This window comes from Pomacea canaliculata, linkage group LG10 (assembly GCF_003073045.1).
Source record: "Pomacea canaliculata isolate SZHN2017 linkage group LG10, ASM307304v1, whole genome shotgun sequence".
NCBI classification, from domain to species: Eukaryota; Metazoa; Mollusca; class Gastropoda; order Architaenioglossa; family Ampullariidae; genus Pomacea; species Pomacea canaliculata.
The window spans coordinates 9,738,091-9,760,473 of NC_037599.1; the positions used below are offsets into that span (position 1 = coordinate 9,738,091).

At 36.9% G+C, this 22,383-nt stretch overlaps 3 protein-coding genes across 3 annotated transcripts in view; 2 read left to right on the forward strand and 1 right to left on the reverse strand.

Moving 5' to 3' along the window:
- Positions 1-1,873, forward strand: part of LOC112573706 (ATP-binding cassette sub-family A member 7-like) — a 35,798-nt gene extending 33,925 nt beyond the window's left edge. Inside the window, 1 exon segment of the mRNA XM_025254287.1 lies at positions 191-1,873. Coding sequence (XP_025110072.1) covers positions 191-456 — 266 coding nt within the window. The 3' untranslated portion in view covers positions 457-1,873.
- Positions 1,640-14,195, reverse strand: LOC112573342 (pumilio homolog 3-like). The gene is made up of 18 exons (XM_025253624.1): positions 14,105-14,195; positions 12,833-13,412; positions 12,455-12,575; positions 11,462-11,573; positions 9,695-9,770; positions 9,105-9,198; positions 8,831-8,897; positions 8,615-8,684; positions 8,123-8,227; positions 7,521-7,624; positions 6,772-6,847; positions 6,227-6,325; positions 5,819-5,953; positions 4,796-4,938; positions 4,452-4,597; positions 4,145-4,324; positions 3,286-3,376; positions 1,640-2,804 (listed from the first exon to the last, which is right to left on the reverse strand). The coding sequence occupies exons 2-18, from the start codon at positions 13,394-13,396 to the stop codon at positions 2,636-2,638; spliced, it is 2,352 nt and encodes a 783-aa protein (XP_025109409.1). The 5' UTR covers positions 13,397-13,412; positions 14,105-14,195; the 3' UTR covers positions 1,640-2,635.
- Positions 14,196-14,360: 165 nt separating this feature from the next.
- On the forward strand, positions 14,361-19,769 carry LOC112574241 (GTP:AMP phosphotransferase AK3, mitochondrial-like). Its single transcript, XM_025255165.1, has 5 exons — positions 14,361-14,586; positions 15,607-15,726; positions 16,099-16,271; positions 17,186-17,304; positions 17,618-19,769. Exons 1-5 carry the CDS (start codon positions 14,442-14,444, stop codon positions 17,730-17,732), a joined length of 672 nt encoding a protein of 223 aa, XP_025110950.1. The 5' UTR covers positions 14,361-14,441; the 3' UTR covers positions 17,733-19,769.
- The last annotated feature ends 2,614 nt before the right edge of the window (positions 19,770-22,383 follow it).

The following is a 22,383-nucleotide window of genomic DNA, read 5'->3' on the forward strand; positions in this document are numbered from 1 at the left end:
TGAAGTGATAAAAGCTTAAACTTTCCACTCGTTATACCAGTGCCATTTCTTTAGCTGTTAACTGTAGGTTGTGCTGTACCAAGCTACCTGACTTTTTATCACCTTAAAATTTGTTCTAGATTTGCTTGTTTACTTGCCATGGATGTAATGCAATAACATGTTGCAAATTGTTTATGTGGTCTTATTACAGAAGTACCACACATCACTAGTACAGAACTTGATGATAGTGGGACAGTGAGAACAAGAGCACTGTTGAATACATCCAGCAATGGAAATGCTTACCAGAATTTCCAGCCACCAAGCCCTCGGCGGCTATTGGTAGTAGACGGAGATGATGAAAGCTTGTCAGACAGCATTGCTGGCAGTGTAACAGGCAGTACCTTTGAGCTGATACCTCCCAGCAGCAGTCGCAGGAAAGGCACAAGAGATGGCTTGGCTGATGTTTCTATAGCTTAACTCTGGCCAGAGAGTTTGAGGACTTTTTCCATGTGATTATCATTTTTTTTACAACTTTGCTTGTATGTATTTTGCTTGTGAGAACCATAGTTGAGCAAGATGAACACAAGATTGTGATGTTTTTTCATTTTCTTATAAGAAAATGTTTAAACACATGCATATTGACAGTATCACCAAATGTTTGAAGAACCAGGTCGTCTTAAGTCGTCATAATAAACCGAGTGCTTTTATTATGCCTTTTTCTGCACGTTCTATCGGCTCCCTTATGTAAAGAAAGCCATTTTCCCACTCAAACTTTCAGGAAATAAAATCTTCAGAACATCTTGCCTTTCTACTCACGCTCATACTGCTACACATATGGCTGTCAGTTCAAAAGAGTACACTTGTACTTTTTCTTGGGTTTGATGTATAATTTGTGCCAAAAAGGCCAACTTGGTTTAAGAGATGCAAACATGAAAAAAGTGACTTTCATCATCGTTTGCCATCACTTTGGATCCTCACTGGCAGGACTCTAGTGCAAAGAGTAAATCTGCATTCATTGTTGCTAAACAGCAAGCATGGCAAGGCTTGTATAGAGATCAGGGCTTAATTTCATGATTTCATGTCAGCTTCCAGGCCAGTGAAGGCCGCTGTCCTGCATAATACTTGCCATAGACATGTAACAGTGGGGTTCACATCAGTGCATATTAAAAGGTGTATAAAGTTGTCTGACATCCTTAGAGCATGGTTTTTATGACCCTCAAACTAATTGTAATAACTTATTTCTATGTAATGCCAGACTAAGGGCTGCATGGGTTCAAGTTGTTGCTACATATTTTTTCATCACAACACAATCATTGTCATCACAAACCACCGTAGCACACAATTCACTGCCATCCTGAAAGAAACACTTATCTTTGAAGTGTGTTCCGGTCACATCCCAAAGCCACATAAAGTTACAGTTATATTTTTGAACAAGTCTTTTCAGATTTCATACATTCACTTCTGTTCTTTAGTTCCTTCTTTAACTTGATGCAGCCCTTAGATAGCATTAAGATGGTTTGAAAATATTATCCACATGGTACTTGGCAAATGAGAATAATATTGATGTCTTGTTTCAAAGTTTACAGACTGAACTGGTGTACAAGGGATGTAATTAACTCCTGCTTGTTTGAAGTGATGAAAGGTTTAAGTGATTTTTTTAAATAAGGGTATAAACGGTACTGAACTAATTAAGACAAACTGGTTCAGTAAATGTATCACATTTTAAGATGTTACTTTTTTTTACCCTTTTTTGTAAATAAGCCAAGATTTCTTTTTGCAGACTTTTTTTAAAAAAAAGAAAAGGAACATTTATGGTCTGTGATAATTGTAGATATTGAAAACTGAATTTTATTATTAAATCAAGATCTCTTTAAATAAAAGTTTTGAGTGAAAAGCATTCAGGTGTTGTGGTGTTGCAAGGTTGTAATAAGACTCCACTTCACTCCACGTGCAACTACCCACCCCACCAAAAACATTCTGCAGGCACATCAGTCTTCCATCAAGGTGAAACCTAAATGAGGTGTTTAAACAGTTATTTTATCCACATTTCAAAATGCAAATTTATAATTATAGAGGCTACTATAATTTGTGAAATAGCCTATAGGAGTTTATCCAATGTTACAACTGCTGACATATATTACTGTTGTACTTTAAACATTAGCAGTCTAGGTAACCATACACTTACACTCGCAACATTAAGCTGCCATTATATTTCCAGGAAATAAGTTCAGTATTTCAATTAAGATTACACTTAAGAAATACTCAACATTAAAATTTTGCTTTCAATAGCTTTGCTAAAATACTAGCCATGGCTTGAAACATGATGGAGAAACGATGCTTGAATTTCTTTTAACTAAGATTGATTTTCATGGGACTTCAGATCTCCTGCATTGAAAACCATCTCAGGACTGCATGTCAAACAAAATGCTTCAAACATAAAATTCAAAAATTAAATGAGGACTAACTATCTGTGCACCTAAAGTTAAAATTTATCTACTGATATCTACATAGTCTTAGCCTTCTCTTTCTCCAATCTCATTTTGGTGGCCAATGAAACTGCATTGTCAAGTAAGCCAGGAACAGCTTTTGTCCATCCTTCAATGGTTAGTCTTCCAACTATGCTTAAATTTCACGTTTCTTTTCACAAGATTCTTTTTCACAAACTGATCTCTTTCCTGGATGTCATTCCATGAGATTGTTTCCCCTCTAGTTTCTGCAAAAGAATCTCGGCACCTTTGAAAGTCATCTTTTTTAAATGTTTTTTTAGTGAATCTAGCCATGTTTGCAGCATCTCAGTCACCTCTGGAATTTCTGTTTCAAAAAGGCTGAAAAAAAAAAATAATCTGAAAAGATGCATTTCTGTACATTACCAAAAAGTTTTTAAGATCTCTATGACAGCAACAGACAATAATCCATTTTTGTCACTGACAATATCCTTCATGCAGTTTTGTTTTTTTTAAATATATATACTGTGGAGGCTGTAATATATATATCACAGATATGGCACAACCATTGTGTTGTCAGTAATGTTTTACAAATTCGATACTTTTCCACAGTAAAGGGAAAACCTTGACACTCAAGTAGCACCCACTGGAACTTTTGATGCACCCAGGTCTTTTTCAGCAACTAAAAGCTAAGTGAACCAAAGAAATGGGCTGAGAAGAAAGAAGTAAGAAAATGCCCTGCCACTGTGTAAGATGAGTTATGTACTAGTCAAATATAGATAAAAACAGTAAATGTAAATATGTCATATAAACAAGAATGCAGATAAAGGCCATCAACTAAATTACTTCCTGTAACACATACCTGACAAGAATGAAGCAGCCACGATTGCTAGCAGCCCAAGATTTAAAAGTTGCATCTCTGGCAGCATTCAACAAGATCACAGAGAACAGGCCTGAAATGAAAATTAAATGGCCTTCACCAGGGCTACCATGGAATTGTAACCCTAAAGCTAACAAGACAACAAAAGGCTATGAAAACATACAGCCTGACAGTTTAATTCGATCAATATGGAGAAATTGAGGTGACTGAACTGTAGCTGTAAAGAGGTTCCAATTTGCAGGTATGAGTTGTATAGGAAGAGTTATAGATGCATGACAGAAAAATTACACAACAAAAATGTCTCTGAACACCTCCCTAAAGTGGATCTCTCAGTTGGTGTTGCTTTCTCGCCCTTAGTATTAACATCACAGACCAGGGCAGCACAGAGGAACAAATATGCTCAAATAAGTGAACACATAAGCTCAACTCTACAGCCGACTCTGTTCTCTGATTTGGCTAGTCATCATCACAGAGATCCATCTAGAGTGCATGTGCAAGCTTTGTAATACTGTAGGGGGGGGGGGGCTATTTAAAAAAAAAAAGCACCATATATCAGCCTTTAATCCTTTCATACACTGTTTGCTATGTCATACTGCTGTGTCTCAGTGAAAAAGAGGCAGTATTTATTGTGTTGTCTGACAGTTTTATAAATAATGCATGCTTATTTTAATATCCTGATCTAACAAAGTGCTCTCACAGAGCATGAGAATGGAAGCACTTTTGGTATATTGCACTCAACCAACCTTGACAAAGTATGTATTACAGTGTCCCATTACCATGACATGGACATAAACCTTTCCAGGGTGACTGGAAGCATTTTGACTACTGCCAAGCCACTTACCACTTTTGCCTTGCTGTAAGCGTTCTTTGTCATTAAGGATTAGTTTTTTAAGTACAAGATGGCCAGCGGTATCTTCAGAAACATTAATGACAGACTCTCCAGAGGGATTTGCTGTCTTAGTGGGGTCTGCTGACTCTACTACCACCTTGGCTATAGCATCCATTGCATTTGTAACATCACCTGCAGACAGAAAACTTATTGATAAATATGTAAAACAAAAAACAACTTCATGCCACCTACTTCAGAGAATCAACAGAACTGGGGAATACAGAATAAATGCTTAAAATGTTGGGTACTCATTGCTTACCAGAAGCATGTGTGATGATAGCCAATACTAGCAAGGAGGTGGAGCTGTTGGTGATGAGTTTTTGAACATTGCCCTCCAAATACGCTAAAAGTGGACGGGATATGTGATCACGTAGCTCCCTTGCACGAAGTGCTGCATCTTTCTTGCTGAAAAAATACCATCCAATGTTTCAGGCAATTATTTGCCTTTACTTTCAATCAAACGGAATTGTCCTTAATGCATTCAAATGCCATTTAATGTCACATCTTGACACTGTGTAGCCACCCCACCAATGCTCAGACATTTGCGTATCATTTGGTGGTGGTGATGCTTTACTGATGTTTCCTGTCAAAAATGTGTAGTACCTGGTGCTGTTGCCATCACCCTGCTGCAGGATGCTGATGACATCAGGACAAAAATGGACAGGATGACGATGCATTAGCAGGTAAAGCAGCACTTTACGCCCATGGGTATCTTGTACAACTTCAGCCAGATTTTTCAGAAGCTCCTACAAACAAAAACCTTCTATCAGAACATGCTGTGCCATAGGGCATCATCTCTGGTACAAAACTGTGCACTATTCAAGATATACAGAATATAAGGGAAACCAGAAAGTTGCGAGATTAGAGCAATGGCCCCCAAGCTGAAGGTGTGTATGCTTCATCCATATGATGCAGCTTCCCTGCCGAGCTGTTGAAACCCGATTCCTTGCAGAATAGCATATGGCAGTAAGAACATCTACCACCCAATATATATGATTAAAAGATAGAAAAAAAAGAAAGAAATTATATGCATTATTTCAAAGGTATTGATAACACAAAGTTGACCAAAAAAAATTTTCTGAAAAAAAAAATGAATTGCATCATAAGGGAAGTTACCACATAGCGATGGAAGCATACACAGGAATGAGTTCCTTCCCTTACATCACAAATGTGAAGGAAAACAAATCACGTTACTGAATCTTGTATGTTAAAAATAAAAATCTATATGAAGCAATAGTTTTCACTCTAAAAATCAAAGAAAGAACCACCTTATGGAAGGTCTTAGTTTTACTACTTCCAACAACAGTTCACAAAGTACTAGTCTGTTTACTAACCTTTTTTCTCATTTCTTCGATGCCCAATAACTAGCTTAACATGCACTCTCAGATGTCACCACTCATTATCCTATTCTTTGAATCTCTTGTTTGTCTTTTAGTATTTTGTCAGTAGCTATTCATCCTTCCATTCCTGTCCATGTCCTTTTTTCTTTTTTTTAAGCGTTGGAAGCCTGTTCCTTCACAAGTATGACCACAAGCTATGTAAATCAAACGTTTTCCCCCAAACTCAGAAGCTTTACAAAATAGTTACCGGCCTTTAGCAAAGTCCCACAGCACTGCCTTTACTCACATCAAGAATGACTTTTTGCACCAGCACAGTGTCATCCACAGCATCAAAGATAGCCAGCAAGAGCATGTGACCTGTCTCCTCACGGCAGATCTTTGCAACATGACCCTTTAAGCTCTTGATCATCAGCTTCCGGTCCTAACAACAAGAATTCATTTACACATACGGACACAAACACCCATTTTGTTTTTATATTCTCAAATAGTTCAATACTTGAGCAGTATTATACAAATCTAGTGATTTAGATGAACTACTGATTCCCTCCACCCCCATCATTTTTGCCTTTGGAGACAAAATGATTTATACATTCCTTGCAATAAATACCACAAATATTAATGTCACTTCAGTGACAAAAGCATGTTTGTCATAAAGCATTTTGTCATAAAGATCTTACAGAAGACTCTTCCTTACCTTAGCAGATCCATGCCAGATACAACACATGGCTGTACGAACACCATCTCGTGTATGCAACATGTGGACAATTGATTCTCGAAGGGCCTCTATTACATCCTGAGCAAACAACATTCATACTCTTAAATACTGACACCCTATTGCAGATGATAACACACAAAGCTCTAAGGTGATATTTAGCAATCTAAAAGCATGTCTCCACCTGAATAGCTTAAAGACTGAACCAGGAAAGAATGGTTAAACCCTGGGAAGGAGTACCTACTGGACCTGATGAAAGCAGTGAAGTATAACCAATAGGGTAACCAGCACTGCCATGCTCCCCAGCTTCCTCCTGGGTTGAAACCATTCTTTCCCACCTTAAAACAGGTTTGCCTTTAACTGACTCCTATGCCTGTGATTGCCATTAATTTAACTAAATCTAGCTGATGGTTATCAAAAACATACAGTGCCATTTTGAGGCAAGTTCTTTTCAATGCAAAGTTTGGTAAGAAAAAGAGCAGCTATAAAGACAAGGTATGCTAAATTTAATTTGAAATAAGACTTACCTTTTGTTGGGCCACATCAGCATGTTTAAAAAAGTCGTAAAATATTTTATGAACCAATGAGTAAGTGAGAATCTGTCTAAACACAAGGGAAAAAAGGTTTTACTTTAGAAAGTTATGTGAATGTTGATGAGCATTACTGCTAGCAAAAACGATTAAATGTCTTGCCTTTAGAGTGAAATTATAATAATAAATGCAAAATTTGTAAAGTGCATACTCACACTCCTAAGGAGCATGCTCTTAGTGCTTAAGAACAAGAACGAAACAAGGACAGCAAACGAGGGACAGGAAGATAGCATATCAACTATAAAAAGAATAAACAACTGTACTAAACAAAGAATAAAATCAAATACAGAAAACACAAAGAGGAACCAAATAACAAGAACAAGAGCTTAGAGTAACATGATAAATGCAGGTTGAAAGCTTTCTTGGGCAAATAAATGAAAATACAGTGAACACACAGCAGTGAATTGGTACCTAACTTATCAAGGGAGGTATAAGAAGCTGAAAGAACAAGCCTATTCTCCATCTTATGAGAACTGCCCTAGATGTGGTAAATCAACATACCATTCACTGTCTCCCACAACCACTTTCATCTTTACCTTCTGCTGTTTTATTTTTAAATAGCAGAGCTTCTTGTTAACAAACAATTTCAAGTGATGAATCTGTCAAATAACTTATTATCAAAACTGTATTATTATTATTCATAAGTAACACAAAAAGATCAACCCCTGCCTCCAATCTTAACATACTTGTCAATAAGAGGTAACAGTGTGCCTTTAAGATTGCTCATTATCATGTCTTTTTTGTCTGGCTGTTCCTTCAGGAAATCATCCAGACTTGCTATAGATGGAGTCTGCAAAGTAGCAAAAAAAAATTTAAATGCAATACATAATGATACACTGAAACCAGCACTATTACACATACAAGCATCTTCACCTTGTATTTCTGAAAAACAGGTCAAATCTTAAATTCAGAGTTCAGATATGTTTGATTTAGAATTAAGAGGGTCTGTATCATATATTGATGTAACATAACTCATTAGTTCCAAATTAATCTACTTATTCAGTGTTATCTATTCATCCCTACACTAGAACACCTCAGTTAACAATCTCCTTTGGCATACACTGACCACTTGAAAATATGTGAATGCAGTGCCATATTACTTTCATTAATCAACATGCAATGGAGGGGAGGTGAGCATAACATCCCTTATATCATTTTCACAATCGCAAGAGCCAAAGAAACACTTTCATTTCTACACATATTTTATTATTCACATATTACCATGTGTTTGCATAAATAGCTAGTCATCCTGTAGTACGATTAAATCCAGAACTATTAAATGTTTTACCTTGAACAGCACGAAAGTTGGTCCATAGAACTCTTCCAACAGACCAAGTCTTTGGTGAGCATTTGCAAAGTCATTGTATGCAAATTCTACAATATCTGAAGCTTCCTGAAATTCAAAATTAAAGTGTAACTTTTCCTTTTCTTTAATTTTTTAATGTCAAATAAAACAAGAGGTCAACTGCTGTATCCATCCAGTGTCTAGTAATTTGATCCCAGACTCCCACTTCTTTAAGCTATCCCTGCTGCAAAACCCTAAAATGTTATAGAAACAAGATATGGCAATCTTTGGGGAGAAAGTTTAAAAAAATTATCTGATATTCCTAGAACAAGTAGCTTTGTCTTTCAATGTGACTTATTTCACATCTGCAATATGAATGTAAAAGCAGAGATATCTTGCTAACTGGGAAGGCAGCAGAGCCTGGTGGCTCAAAGTGGGGCAGAGAAAGTAGTCAAGACCTTCGACCTGTGCTAAACGTGGGGCCAAAATACTTACCTTGTGCCTAACCAGCTTCCTCACATGACCATGGAATGCCTTTATGATCTGTGTCCTCTGCTGCTTGGTACTAAAAATACAGATAAGTGGTTATGTAGTGGTAGGCAAGTATTGTTCTCTTATGAAACAAGAAATTACTAATGTTTTATTTACCATACTGAAATGGGTATAAAAAAAACCAAGAATGTACACAAAGTTTTGTTTTTTACTACTCACCCATACTTCAGAAGTTTGCGGATTATAAACTTGGCATATTTTGACTTGCAGAGTTCAACAATGTGATCTGCAATATAAGATACATAGTGATATGTCATAATTATCACCCAGTATGTAGGTACAATAAGTGTAATAGTCAGCAAGTTATGAAGATTACAATTGTAGCTTCATTTGCTCAACTAGACTGTTGTCTCTGCAAGACTTCAGCCCATATTCCAAGCCAAATGCCATCCAAAACACACATACACAACTGTTTGATGTTGTTTTTACACACCTTTTAGTTCTTCTAGGACTACTGCCCTGTTTTCAGGTACTCCATATTTTACCAGACACTGGATAATTCTTGCAGAGTCATGGACAACTGCCAGCTTCAAAAATAGAAATAGCACATGATCATCTTGTAAGCCCAGCATAAAAATAATGAAGTTTTTAACTGCCTCACCTCATAAGGAGGGCAATGATCTTCAGGTATCCAATAAAATGATGTGTAAGTTTATGTGGCATTATGATTTGATATTCAGTAAAGATTTTCTATTTTTCTCTTCTTGATTTCTTTCTTTCTTTTTTTTTTGGAAGGGTGGGAAGGCAACAGTTAAAACTTTGGCTCCTGATCTATGTGTTGATGTCACGGCAGTGATTAAAGCACATGTCGATTAGCTATTACCATAAAAACAACTTCTCAAAGCTAATATACTAGTAAATGACAACAGATTCCCAGAAACTTACATTTCACAGTATAATGCAAAATTAAGTTAACAGGTTATTTAAATATTAAAAAAACATGAGTAGAAGAGAAGTGTTGTAGACAAACATTTCAAAAAATGATGTCACTGCAAGGATAAAGGCTCCCTTGTGACTCCTTACCTCTTTGACTTTCCCTTGCACCTTATCAAACAAACTCTTGCACAGCTCTTCTCGCCTTTCCTGGGGAAGGTTCAGTCTGTTAACCAAGCAATATAAAAGGTTTAACGTCAAAATAAAGCTCAACATAATCAAAATGAAACAATTGGAAATTTTCTTTTTTTTAAGACTTACCAGATGACACTGTCAAATGCTGCAGATTGCTTCAGTCACGGTTTGGGGGAGGGGAAGGAGATATTCGGCCACCTCTGACCCAGTTTAGTCACCTGACTGCAGGTAGATGGTCAGTTTATGGCGCTTACAAGGGTAACCCCTATCATCAGTTTTTGTCTTCCTTTTGGAAGAAAAGGGTATTTCCAAAGTAAGTGGACCTCGAGTAGTGGTTTGCTTGTTTGTGTTTTACACCATGCCAGCGACTAAGGCTATATCAAGGCTTAAGTATAGAGGGCTGCACTTCTATCAGACATAGGAAACCTCACAGATGCCAAACCTCTTAGATCATGGAAGCTTCCCATATTGTGGTGCATCTGAATAAATAATCAGGAAGGACAGGAAGTGGACGATGAGTCTTTCTGTGCTGCCAGGGAGGTCCATGTCAGAGAGTGGTTTACTAAGCCCTGGAGGACACCTGTGTTTCATGTACTGCAGTAGTGTGGTTCGTAGCCAGTGCAAAGTTGGATGGATCCCTGGCAATGGATGCTTCTTTAAATGTCTTCCGTGAGCAACAGAAAAACATGTAACTAACAGCCGGGTAAGTGAGGATGATAATTCCTGGTGCTATTATTTCGGCCAATGGCTGCTCTGGCCAGTATGCAGAAGTGTGGTGGGCTGATGAGTATGCAAGAGAATTTCTGAGGGCAGATTAGGTGCTAGTTTTTCATTACTTACATTTGAATATGCTGATTTTTTTTTTTTTTTTTAGTGTGAAAGATGGGAGAAGGTTTCTGTAAATCCTTTTGCATCAGAGGAAGTTTTTAATTAGTGAATCACTATTAGAGAGGTGCTGAAAGGGCTAGCCAAGTGGTAACGAGATGGAGGTTATGCTCATCGCCAAAGAACATTAGGCTGCATTGTTTTATATTCCTACAGGCTTTCTTTGGATCTTTGACCACTATGGATCACCATTAAGCTTTTCAGATCGCCATTTGGTGGTGTGTCGTTACCACTGCAGGCAAGAGCTGTTGGCAAATCCTGCTGTTGGGTCACCGGATTGGATTTGCTTTGAGCTGAGTCCTCAAGCGAGGCCCCTGTTTCAAGCTATCTCGCTGGAAGATCATGAAGAGAAGTGGATCACTGACAGCAGAGGAGCAATGCCTGGGTCTACATGGGCCTGGAGACAGCAGGTAATGGACTCTGCACTTGTAATACCATGTTCCAGGGCTTATCACCATCAAGGACTCAGGCTGGGCCCCTTTTATACCTCTCCCATTATTTACCTGTCCATGCTTAGCCCTTGTCGAAAGTGTTTGGCTGGCTAGTAGGCGGGAGTCAGGAAGAAGGGGGCACATGGCATGGTGATGCCAGAGGATTGTTTTATTGTGTTGCACCGTCAGGCATGTTGCTGCATCACTGTGCGGTGCTTGGTTTGTGTGGGTGTTCGATAGTATTTTTTTCCGTTCCATGTTTTCTCTGTGTGTGTGGGGGGAAGGGGTTCTTGTGGGTTGTTATTGTTCATATTTAGCCATTGTAAATAATTTTTTATTTTGTTCTCTTCCAGTAATTAATTTAGATTTTGAAATCATGAACAAATAAAATATGAAAACAACAAACTTTCTTAGTTCTTCCCAGATGAACTTGGCTGAATGGATCAGGTCGTAATTGTCCTTCATCATTTTACGCTCCTTCTTTTTCTCCTTAAATGTCAGTTTTGCTTTCTTCGGAACTAAAAAACAACGATAGATAGTTGATAAAAATCAATCAAAGATAATTGATGAAACCAAGCAATAATCTCATGTAAGAAAGTCAAGCATGAATAGAGATGTTAAAAAATATCTGCTTAAATCTCTCATAGCGATTTTGCCATACCCTTTTACTCATGATTTTAAAGGATGTTTTTTTAACTTCTTTATGTATTTCATGGGTACCTTTATAAATACTTAAATATGATGTTAAAGACGCTTTGTAGTTTTCTTCAATGATTTTTGCACATACACACACATTCACAGGCTTCAACACATTTCTGGTTCAGACTTTTATTCTTGCCTTAGACTTTTTAAAGTAGAGCCTTTAGCAACCCAAAATTAAGCCCTATAGCAAACCCTTCCATTTTATTCATAAAATACATTTTTCATGAAATTATTAAGGGAAAAAGTATGAGCACCCATACATATTTTGACTCAACTTTGTGAAAAGTGTGGATTTTGAAACTGATTTAAGAGCTATATAGAAAACCTATGACCCTTTAATTTCATAGACCCTGCAGTTTACTGCATAATTCTGACCATTATTGGGTTAAGGTACAGCGACTAAATGTCACATAATGACAATAGTCACAGTTTGGAATCAGCAAGTTACGAGGTAACAAAACCTGTACAGCTAAAAGAACTTTTTAACCTTTGCCATAGAAAAATGAGACAAAAGAATATGATTTTGGTTCTAATGCACTGAGTAAAATTTGTTTTAAAAAAATCCACTTGCCACATTCTCACAAAATGCAAGAAAGATTTAATGTTATCAACAAAGATTTAAGATTAAAACAACAAAAGTAAGAGCATATGTGTGTGCATGTGCTTCATTTTCTGTTTAGACTGGTTGAAGATTTACCTGTTGTTTCATCGGGTAAAGGTTCATCAAACTTCCTCTTAAGCTTGGCTCCTTGATTTTTCTCTGGTGCTTCCTTACTTTTCAAGGCCTTCATTTTATTTACAGCTTTGTTCAGAGGATCCTGATCACAGTGTAACAGCAAACAAAATGCCTATAACTATTTTTTTTTAATCATTTTTAAATAGTTTAAATGCATTTCATGCCACTCTTGCATCCACAGGCATTGTCCAAAGAATGCATAATGACTTAAATCAATGACTAGTGTGTTAAGTGACACAAATCACAATTTAACATTTTCATGGTAAGAAATTGAATCTAGTGGAAATTTATTTACATAAACTTGGTAATCATAAACTATGACATATAAAAGTTATTTACCTTAATGTACTTGGCAGCAACATTCTTCTTTTTTGCTTTGGTATTTTCTTTTTCCTTAACAAGAGTTTTCTTTTTGTCAGGAGCAAGAGTCTGCTTTATTGCTGGCTTGGGAGTTTTCTTACTAAATGATCCTTCTGCTCCATCTGGTTGACCTCTTGCTTTGTCCACGGCTAATTCCCATGTTGCATCCATCTGACTCTTAGAAAGAGTCTGCTTGTATGAGGGTGAAAGCACTGTATATTCTTCAGAGGGCATGATTGAACTAATCTGGCTCAGCGTCTCTGGTGTCTCGTTCAGAGAACTATTTGCAGAGCCAACTTTTTGGGTCAATTCAGCCTTCTTCCTTAGAGATGACCTCTGTTCAGTGATTGTGCTCAGCTCCATGCTGCCTTGCTTTTGAAAGGCTTTGGTCTTTTTCACAACAGATTTTTGAAAGGTCTTAGAAGGAGAATGTTTGAGCTTCATATTGTCTTTTTTCATCCTGCTGATTCCCTCTGGATTGCTTCGAGAACTTTTATTTTTATTAGACTTCTTGCCTAAGGAGGTGTCTCCTTGCTTTTTCATTATTCAGTATTTGTTGCTAAGAAAAGAAAACCATGCATATATATATATAGTCATCGGCTACCTTTTACCAATCTTATTATTTACAAACTGGACTAACTTTACTACCAATGTCTCTATCATCTCTGCGCTCCTGATTACCTTTCTTCCTGCCTCACCCTCCAGACTTCATCTTAAACTTTCCCTGCGCTATGCTCGGCTGGCCAGCCGATTCTTCCCTCCAGCCGCTTAGATTAGAACACTCTCGCCTTGCCCCTAAGCCGGACTGCCTTTTTAAGAAACTTAAGACTTACCGTTTCTAATGACTTCCAAACACTCCCCAGTGAGCTGTTTTCACGGAATCATTGCGCTCTACAAAGTTTCTACTAAACTCTTTTTAACTAAAAGCATTGTCATTAGAAAATAAAAGATAATAATTATGACAAAAAGACAGTGAATTATGAAGTTGCTAATATGTAATTAAGGTGACCAAGGGAGGCTCGCTAATTCGACAAAAACTAATAGTAGTAACAGCGACAGTGAAATATTACAATAATGTAATCATAATCATGAAATGTCGAGAACAGCGAGAGACAAGCAAACCCAACTCATCTAGATGCTTACAATCGAATGAACAATTTACAAAGCAACAAGTAATGCAACTTATTTACTCCTTTGAGATTTTTAGTCATATTCTATTACGTTATTACAGCAAATGAGTGCTTTACGTACTGTGCACGCTTCTGTGTTTTCAATATTGTTTCTCCAGTTTCTTCTCGCTTCACGCTCTGAACATGTGGTTTCTTTAGAGTTATCTCCCTTCATAAGAATGTTTCGTATGTTAAAAATATTTCAACAACATATATATAATACAAATATATATAATACAAACATTTTAAAGACATAAATACTATTAAAAATGCTAAAATTGTTACCCCTATTTATTTTAAGGATTTGATTAATGGGTAACTCAAACCTTAAAAAAAAAATCGGTTTCTACCTCTAAGTGCGTCTGCACCGGAGGACACGCAAGGTCTGACTACTAGTTGCTGCTGTTTTCGGCAAGAAGATGGTTTTAAAACTTTTAAGAACCATAATAATGGGACCACCAGGTTCTGGAAAGGGTACTATAGCCACAAGGATCGCGAAAGACTTCGGACTTGTACATCTGTCGAGCGGAGATTTGTTAAGAAAACAAATTCATGATGAGACAGGTGGAGGATACAAAGTTAATGTACCATTGTCTATATAGTAGCAACGATTCTCGTTCGTCCTCAGGATTTATGAACTTACAACTTCTTACTGGTATTTTTGTTTTCGGGGTGGACATTATGGTAGGCGTTTTGTTATCAAAACAAACAAAAAAAAGTTGCCCTACTGCGTATACAGATTAGAGACTTTGACTAACATTAGTACCAGTCTTATGATTAAAGTCACCAGTAGGGTAAAGGCCACTATCAGTAATACTACTATTACATGTTGTTAATAGCTTAATTTAAGCAAACAAGGTTTGGAACTATATAGTAAGGCACATTTAACTAAAAGCAAGAAAGAAAACAACAGAAGTTCATCCGCCTACCAAAAGCCATGCCAGGTTTTCACAGTGAACAATTCATAACCAAAGCAAGTTACATAACTAGGCAAAATCACACAAACGTTCTTGCACATTCACACACAGAATGATAATTAGAATAAGATAAATGTAGCCTCATGACCTTAAAATTGTTTGAGAGTGTGTGTCAGAAACCTCCCTTGGGGCCAGCTTTATGTGAGGGTGGTGCTCTTCGTCTTTCCATGCTGCCTTACTTTCTGGTACCCGCTATATAGTCAGATACCCAATATTGTCAAGAACCCACTCTACAACTGGAGAAGTATGCTGCACCACTGGGTCTCAAACCAGCTAGTGTGCATGTCTTTACTACTAGTGGTCTAATCACTATGCTGTCCACTCCCTACAAGGATAACTTTATCATTTGAACAATGTAAAAGTGGGTGAGCAGGTAACTTTATTGTTTCTGTTTTGACAACATATCTCAATTTTAGCAGAAAATGTGGCCATATTTTTTTTAATGTTTTGGTGTTTGTAGCAAATTTTTGTGTGCCCTTGTCAAGAATAGAAATCTGTAAGAATACAAAAATGACAGCTGAGAGGACATACAAAGCATTCAGTTTTATGATTTAATTAAAATGTCAAAATTGAAGTGTAACATGTTCTTCTTTGGCTTGTTGTGCAGAGTTTGGCAGAGAGGCCAAAAAATATATAGATCATGGCCATCTTGTTCCTGATGATCTCATCACCCATTTAATGATTGCTGAACTTCGCAAGATTGAAGATGAAAGCTGGCTACTTGATGGTATGCAGAATATGATTATAATCAGTTGGTCAGTTGATTTCAGTCAAGATGTACTGTCTGAGTGTCATTACCATTTCATAAGATGTTTTTCTGTGTTTGATTAAAAAAAAAATGGTATTGAAGTGATCGAAATCAGTATAAATTTTTGAAATTCAATTTGTAAAGCTTGGTTCCAAATGATTCTGTATATTTTTATTTAGTTTAAATGGATGTTTAGTTGTTAGATTATTCTTATGCTTCTGCATATGAAAAAGAGAGGCCTGAGAGTGTGTGGGCACATGTGTGCAAATGCATTTGAATGACATGAATATGTACTTAGATGTTCACACATGTAACACCTTCATTTATAGTTATGTTTGCATATGCATACAGGATTTCCCAGAACTGTTGAACAGGCTAAGGCTCTGGAAAAGGATGAACCTGTAGACATCGTCATCAATTTACGTGTTCCATTTGATGTCATCATCAACAGAATAAAAGGTCGCTGGACACATGCAAAAAGTGGTAGAATATACCACACAGAATTTAATCCTCCCAAGACAGCGGTACATATGAACACTATTCATATGAATTTTTTTATGATTTAATGTTGTATAACAATTGATATACAAGGCCAAAAGAATAGAATGACAGTTTTTACTTTTTCAAAGCGCTCACCCAATTGATCACACTCATTATTTTCAAATGAATTTATTAGAAGATAACCAAATTTGAGTAAGACATATGAGATAGAGATGAGGATTTAATTTGATCTAAATGTATTGTTCCAAAAAGTTTGGTGAAAAAATTCACAAGTGCAGTTTTGTGACTTTTTCTGTTAACTTTCTAGAAACTTTGAGGTAATTTTTGACTTGACTTAGTTAATTTCAGAAGTTGGACATTTTTTATTTATTATTTTTTTGCTTACTACATTACTAGCCCATTGAAGGATTTGAAAGGAGTGTTAGGCCTTGTGAAGCTCACCTAAAAAGGCTAGCCTTGGGGCAGTTAGTAGCAAAGTGGCTAAATTGCCTGTCACCATGACAGTGAGAATCAGGTGTTATGGGTTTATATCTCAGGTCTAATATGCCTCTCTCTGAATATGACACCTTTTTACAGGCCTGACTGTTAGCATTTTTCTCCAGATACTCCGATTTCTTCCGCCTTCTGTATGTGTGTGCATGCAGGTGTGAGTGAATGCATGAGCAGGCATGGGTTGTGTATGAATGCATGTTCATGTGCTGACAAGACTAACAGGCCATTGTGTGGTGTCCCTCCATGTATACATCTAGTATTGTGTGCATGGATGTAAAGCACTTTGAGCCAGACATGCTGGAGAATGGTGGGCTTGAAAACATAATTTCAGCCATATAATGTCTTGTTTATGTTCAAACAAGAATTTCATTTAGACTGATGTGTGCACACTATGTAAAGTTAAAAAAAAAAAGTCTTAAGTAAAAATCTTGATTTTTTTTTTCAGGGAATAGATGATATTACAGGAGAGCCCCTTATTCAGAGGGAAGATGATAAGGAGGAGACAGTGCGAAAACGACTAGAGCATTATCGTCGCTTAACGCACCCAGTTTTAACTTTTTATAGGTATGACCTGTCGAAAGAATATTTTATAAATCATCCCCAACTGTTTATATGTCTATTTAAGAAGCATTACTCTTGAGAGACGACATTTAAAGTTTCTTAGGTCATTCTTCAATATTATTGAAATTTATTTTTTTATATTTGACATTTTTAAAACAAGGTTGTTAACATCTGGGAAAAAGTCAATTTAAATAGCCCTCGTGGGGATAGAAGAGAGTTGTGGGGTTGTATATGTGAGATTAATTCATCTTATTTATGAGTAGATCCAGTCAAGTACAAACTAAATATAATGAAAGTCTTATTTATATTTTTGCAGAAACATAGGCATTGTGGAAGAGTTTGAAGGAAGCTATTCCAATGAAATATGGCCAAGAGTTCACGAGTTTCTTTCAACAATTAAACAACCAATTCAGTACACACATTATGAATAGTATTATCACCTACTAAGTATTTACTTGTTAAAAGAAATCTGTGGCATCAATTTTGATAATGAAGATATTTCTAAGTTTGTCATTCAGGTTTTCCACCCTCACTTAGTAATATTGAACCAGTTTAGCAGTGAAATTACTTAGCGATCTTTTTCAGTGAGTGGACATCTTTTACAATTTGGGTTGTGATGCAAATGCTTGAAATGTTTAAATGAAAAATTTGGTATTGATGTTGCTTTGCCACAAGCAGAGATTTCTGAACATTTTAAATCATGCTGCCAAAGGAATTTCTTCTATTTAGGAATAGATATGATCCCTAAGGCATTATTTATGATGATAAATTGTTGATAGCAAACACAAGCACGTTGTAGAGAAGCAAACAAAAACTGCAGAGTACGAAAGACATACTTTATGTCATTGTTTATATCTCGAATAATGGCAATTTGAGATAACTGTGTATGGATCTTGCTTTCTTTTGCCAGGTCATGATTTTGTTATTGCATTGTACCTGTTTTCATTTTCAGGAAGTGTGTGTATAATAGGTATAGAGCTCAATGTCTTTAATTTTGTAGTTTGCAACTGTTCAATATTTTTTGCAGGAGGTAAGGAGGGGTTATATTAAATTTATCCAGGATTATCTTTTAGTAACTATTTAATCAAAAATTTATTGGCTTTGCCTTATAAAAAAAAATCTACTTTAAACAGATCAATTCACTTCATATTTACATTTTTTTATTACTATTCCTGTGGATACTATGATATTTAATGCTTGTCCACAGGGCTTGGATATATAAGTGAACTTATTGTTAATAACAGTTAATACATTTACAAGACCTCTTATGACAAACACAGAGATAATATTGATATGTGAACTTTTTTTAAAGATACAAATGTCTGAAACTTTAAAAAAAAAAACTGTTCACGAAACCACATTTCTTGAGAGACTGTAGAGTTTTATAGATCAGTCATTGGCTTTTTTTTTTGTTTTGTTTTGGGTTTGTTTTTTTTTGTTGCATATTTTACATCATACCACTGGCATCTCAAGACAATGTGTTGTGTGATATAGGTGTGATTTTTATGTTATGGGATAAGCACGTCAAGTGTTTTTTATATCTATTTTAACATCTACTCAGATTATATGCCAGCAGTACTAAAGGTATTCCTTAAAATTTATTTAATTTTGGCTGGAATGCTATTTCATTGCTTCTATAAGTTATAGAGGACTATGCATAACAGCATTGGAATATGGTTAGATGTTAATTTTAAAATTCTAGGTGGATGGTAGATTCCTGTTGGAGTTTTAGTTGTCTTTAATGTGGTGCCGTTATCAGTTTCTTATAGTTATTAGCTTTAAATCATGTACTACCCGATCATGCAATGACTTAGAATCATAGGATTATGTGAATAAATTTTGTCAATAATCATAAGTATTCATCTAATCTCCTTTAATGTCTTCCAATGTCCAAAAAGAAACTATTGCAGCAAAACGTCCAAAGATTTCCAAAAGATATCAATCCAATCAAGTTCAACCAATTCACAGTATAAAGTAATCACTAATAAAACTGTCTTGTCCTGTTATCTCATCCATACATGTTTTATTACCATAGATCTGGTGCAAGTTCTCATGATCTTAGGAATTTTGTGAGGACCAAATGATCACAACTGTATTTTTCTGTGGTATATTTGTATTAAGCTTAACCATTCATTTTGTATCTAAGCCCTCCTTTGAATTATGCATATTACGAAGTCTTCCCAGTGCATTTCTTGCTCTTAATTTATCTTTTTTGAAAACAGTATATGGTTAACCCCACTGATGTCTTGATTAATTTTGAATGTTTATATAAATATGCAAGGAAGCATTCTACTACAGGTACTTGTGAATTCAGCTCCACATGGGGAAATCACTCTATAATCAATAATCACATAGTATGTGATGTTATAGGTGTCAGAATGTGCTGATATGAGAATTGTATACACTTTAAAGATATGTAAAAACGAATTGTGATGATTTTGTTTTGAAGAAAGTTTTTCTTCAGTATATTCACTTCTTTTTTATGGCATCCAGTGTGTAGTGTTTGATTTCAACCTCGAACTTTAATTGGGCTCGGTATTTTATTTAGAAGTAGTTAATCCAGAGCAGTCCTCAAGCGTAACATCTTATCAGGTTACCTGGAGTGATGCTCAGGGCTAGTCATTGTACATTAATTCCAAGTCCAAGTAACACTTGGAGTTAATGCCAGGTGCTGTAGTTACGAAGTGAGGGTAAGTCATTGCCCTGGGGCAACATTTTGGAACTCAAGGACAAGCATCTTATTTCCAAAGTTATAAATCAGAGTCCAGACCCTGCAGGTGATGTTTTATTCCTGGAGCAATAGTTATAAAGCAGTGTCAAAGGTGACCTGCTGTAAAGAAACTGTAAGTATTGTCTGCAGGGTCTGGACACCACCATATAGCTTTGAAACAAGACTCTTCTCTTTGAGTTCCTCATTTTGCCCTGGGGAAACAACTTGCTTCATGACTACGACCCAGGAGGTTAACAATGAAAAGATAAGTTAATTATTTGTACATGCTCTGCAGATAGTAATAATTGAAAAAAACTTGTAACAAAGTTTCATTCTGAGGTCAGTCTGAATATCTCTGAAAATGAAATATGCATGTAAGATAACAAATAAAGAAACAACAGTTGCAATAAAGATAACATAAAAATTACAATTTATATTATTCTGATGTCAAAGAAAGCAAAGCTGTCTCTGGTCGGGGGGGGGGGGTAGGACATTTATTTGATCGGTTCGTCATCAAAACCCAGCAGCCTTATCATCCTTGGATACTTCAGTTTTCCTTACGCTGCTTTTACGTGAAGCGCCTGCTACCACTGCTGCACGAGTATCATCTAGCTCAGCTGATCCGCCATCGACTGGCAGTGAATCGCATCACAGAGAATCTGCGACTAAGAACTGTTAAATCACTTCCCAGAATCGTTGGCCATCGATAATAAAAAGCCAGAACCCATTAAACGCGTCATCACATCAAGGGATGTGCGACGCATTGATTTATCTTCTTGCCTTCAGGGATTTCAAAGTGGCAGTCTTGACCCCTTTCCCCTGTATTTGCCTATTACTTTCAACTGAGCGTTACAAGCGTCCTCCTGCCTCTCGTCATGTCACAAACCTCCGCACCGCGGCACAGAAGTGATGGATGTGAAGAAGCGGCGCCGCACTGAACGTCAAAGAAGAAAACATCGAGGCAATGGTGTGTTACCAGGACACACATATCTGACATCATTGGCTGTTCAAGAGTGAAATGGCAAACTGATCTTTGCTGGTGACTTGGCAAGGATTTTGTTTTAAAGATGTATGGATACGGATTTACTATGGTATTGAGTAGCGGCAGTGTATATCGATCCACATATATATATATTCTTGAATCACAAGGCGGCAAAGATTATGCACACCAATCTGAAGCAATCAAGAATCGATCGATCAATCAACACTCAGTCGATCAACCTTTATTTTCTATGTAAGGCGCGTCAAAAACAAATTTGTCTTACAGCACTTACAAATGAAGACAAAGTTTTACACGTTGATGATACCTATATAAAAAATACACCTAAACTAAGGTTACAATACACCATAGTCCTATGAGTCCTTGTGCCTGTTATTGTAGATAGTGATGATTTCTGTCGTGAAGTGGCTGTAGTCATACCTGACTGCACGTAGTCTGTGATAAACAGCGATTTGACATTCACACGTGCTGCAGTGAAGCTCTATATTCTCAGGACTTTCTTGCTTTGCCACCTGCGTCCAGCCATCGAGCCCTGTTATTCGTCAGCCTGGAATCCGCGGCCGATGCACATCTATACTTGTGTCCGCCCTGTTTCTGAGCTACAGCAGTTTTGCAAATAGTTTTGACATAGCTCTGGGCCTACTTACAAGAGCACCAGCTCATCCCCCATCCTGGGTCAGCATATAGACCTTTTCACAGTCCAGAAACTACTCTTTAAGAGTGGTGCTGTTTCTCTACTGGACCTGTCTGCTGCATTCGACATGATCGACCACTCTTTGCTCCTTCATAGACTACACATCCTCTACGGGATTTCTGGAGATGCACTAGCGTGGTTCAACACCTATCTCTTGGATAGGACTCAGACTGTTTGTTGATGGTCAAACATCTCGCCCTGCTCCACTTTCTTGTGGCGCCCTCAAGCCTTAGTACTCGACCCAGTTCTGTTTATTCTGTATATGAAACCACTTTCATCTTGCATCCAGTCTCACAACGTTTCTCATCGATCATATGCTGATGATACACAGCTGTATTGCTCCACTCCACCAGCTGTCTCACTCTGCTACCAGCACCTTAGAAACCTGTATTGATGAAGTCAAAGACTGGATGCGACAAACTTTAAACTCTATAATGATAAAATGGAAGCCCTCCTATGTTCGAAAAGAAGAAATCCATCTTCAGTCGTTTGTACACCAAAGTAGGTGAAACCAAAATCACCTTTGCATCCTCCATCAGGGATCTGGGATTCATTGTCACTGCAGACATGACTCTTGCTAAACAAGTTACAGCTGTTTGTCAGTCTGCCTATTATGAACTACACAAGATCAGTGCCACCCGTCACATTCTGTCTGCACGCGCTACCAACACTCCTGTT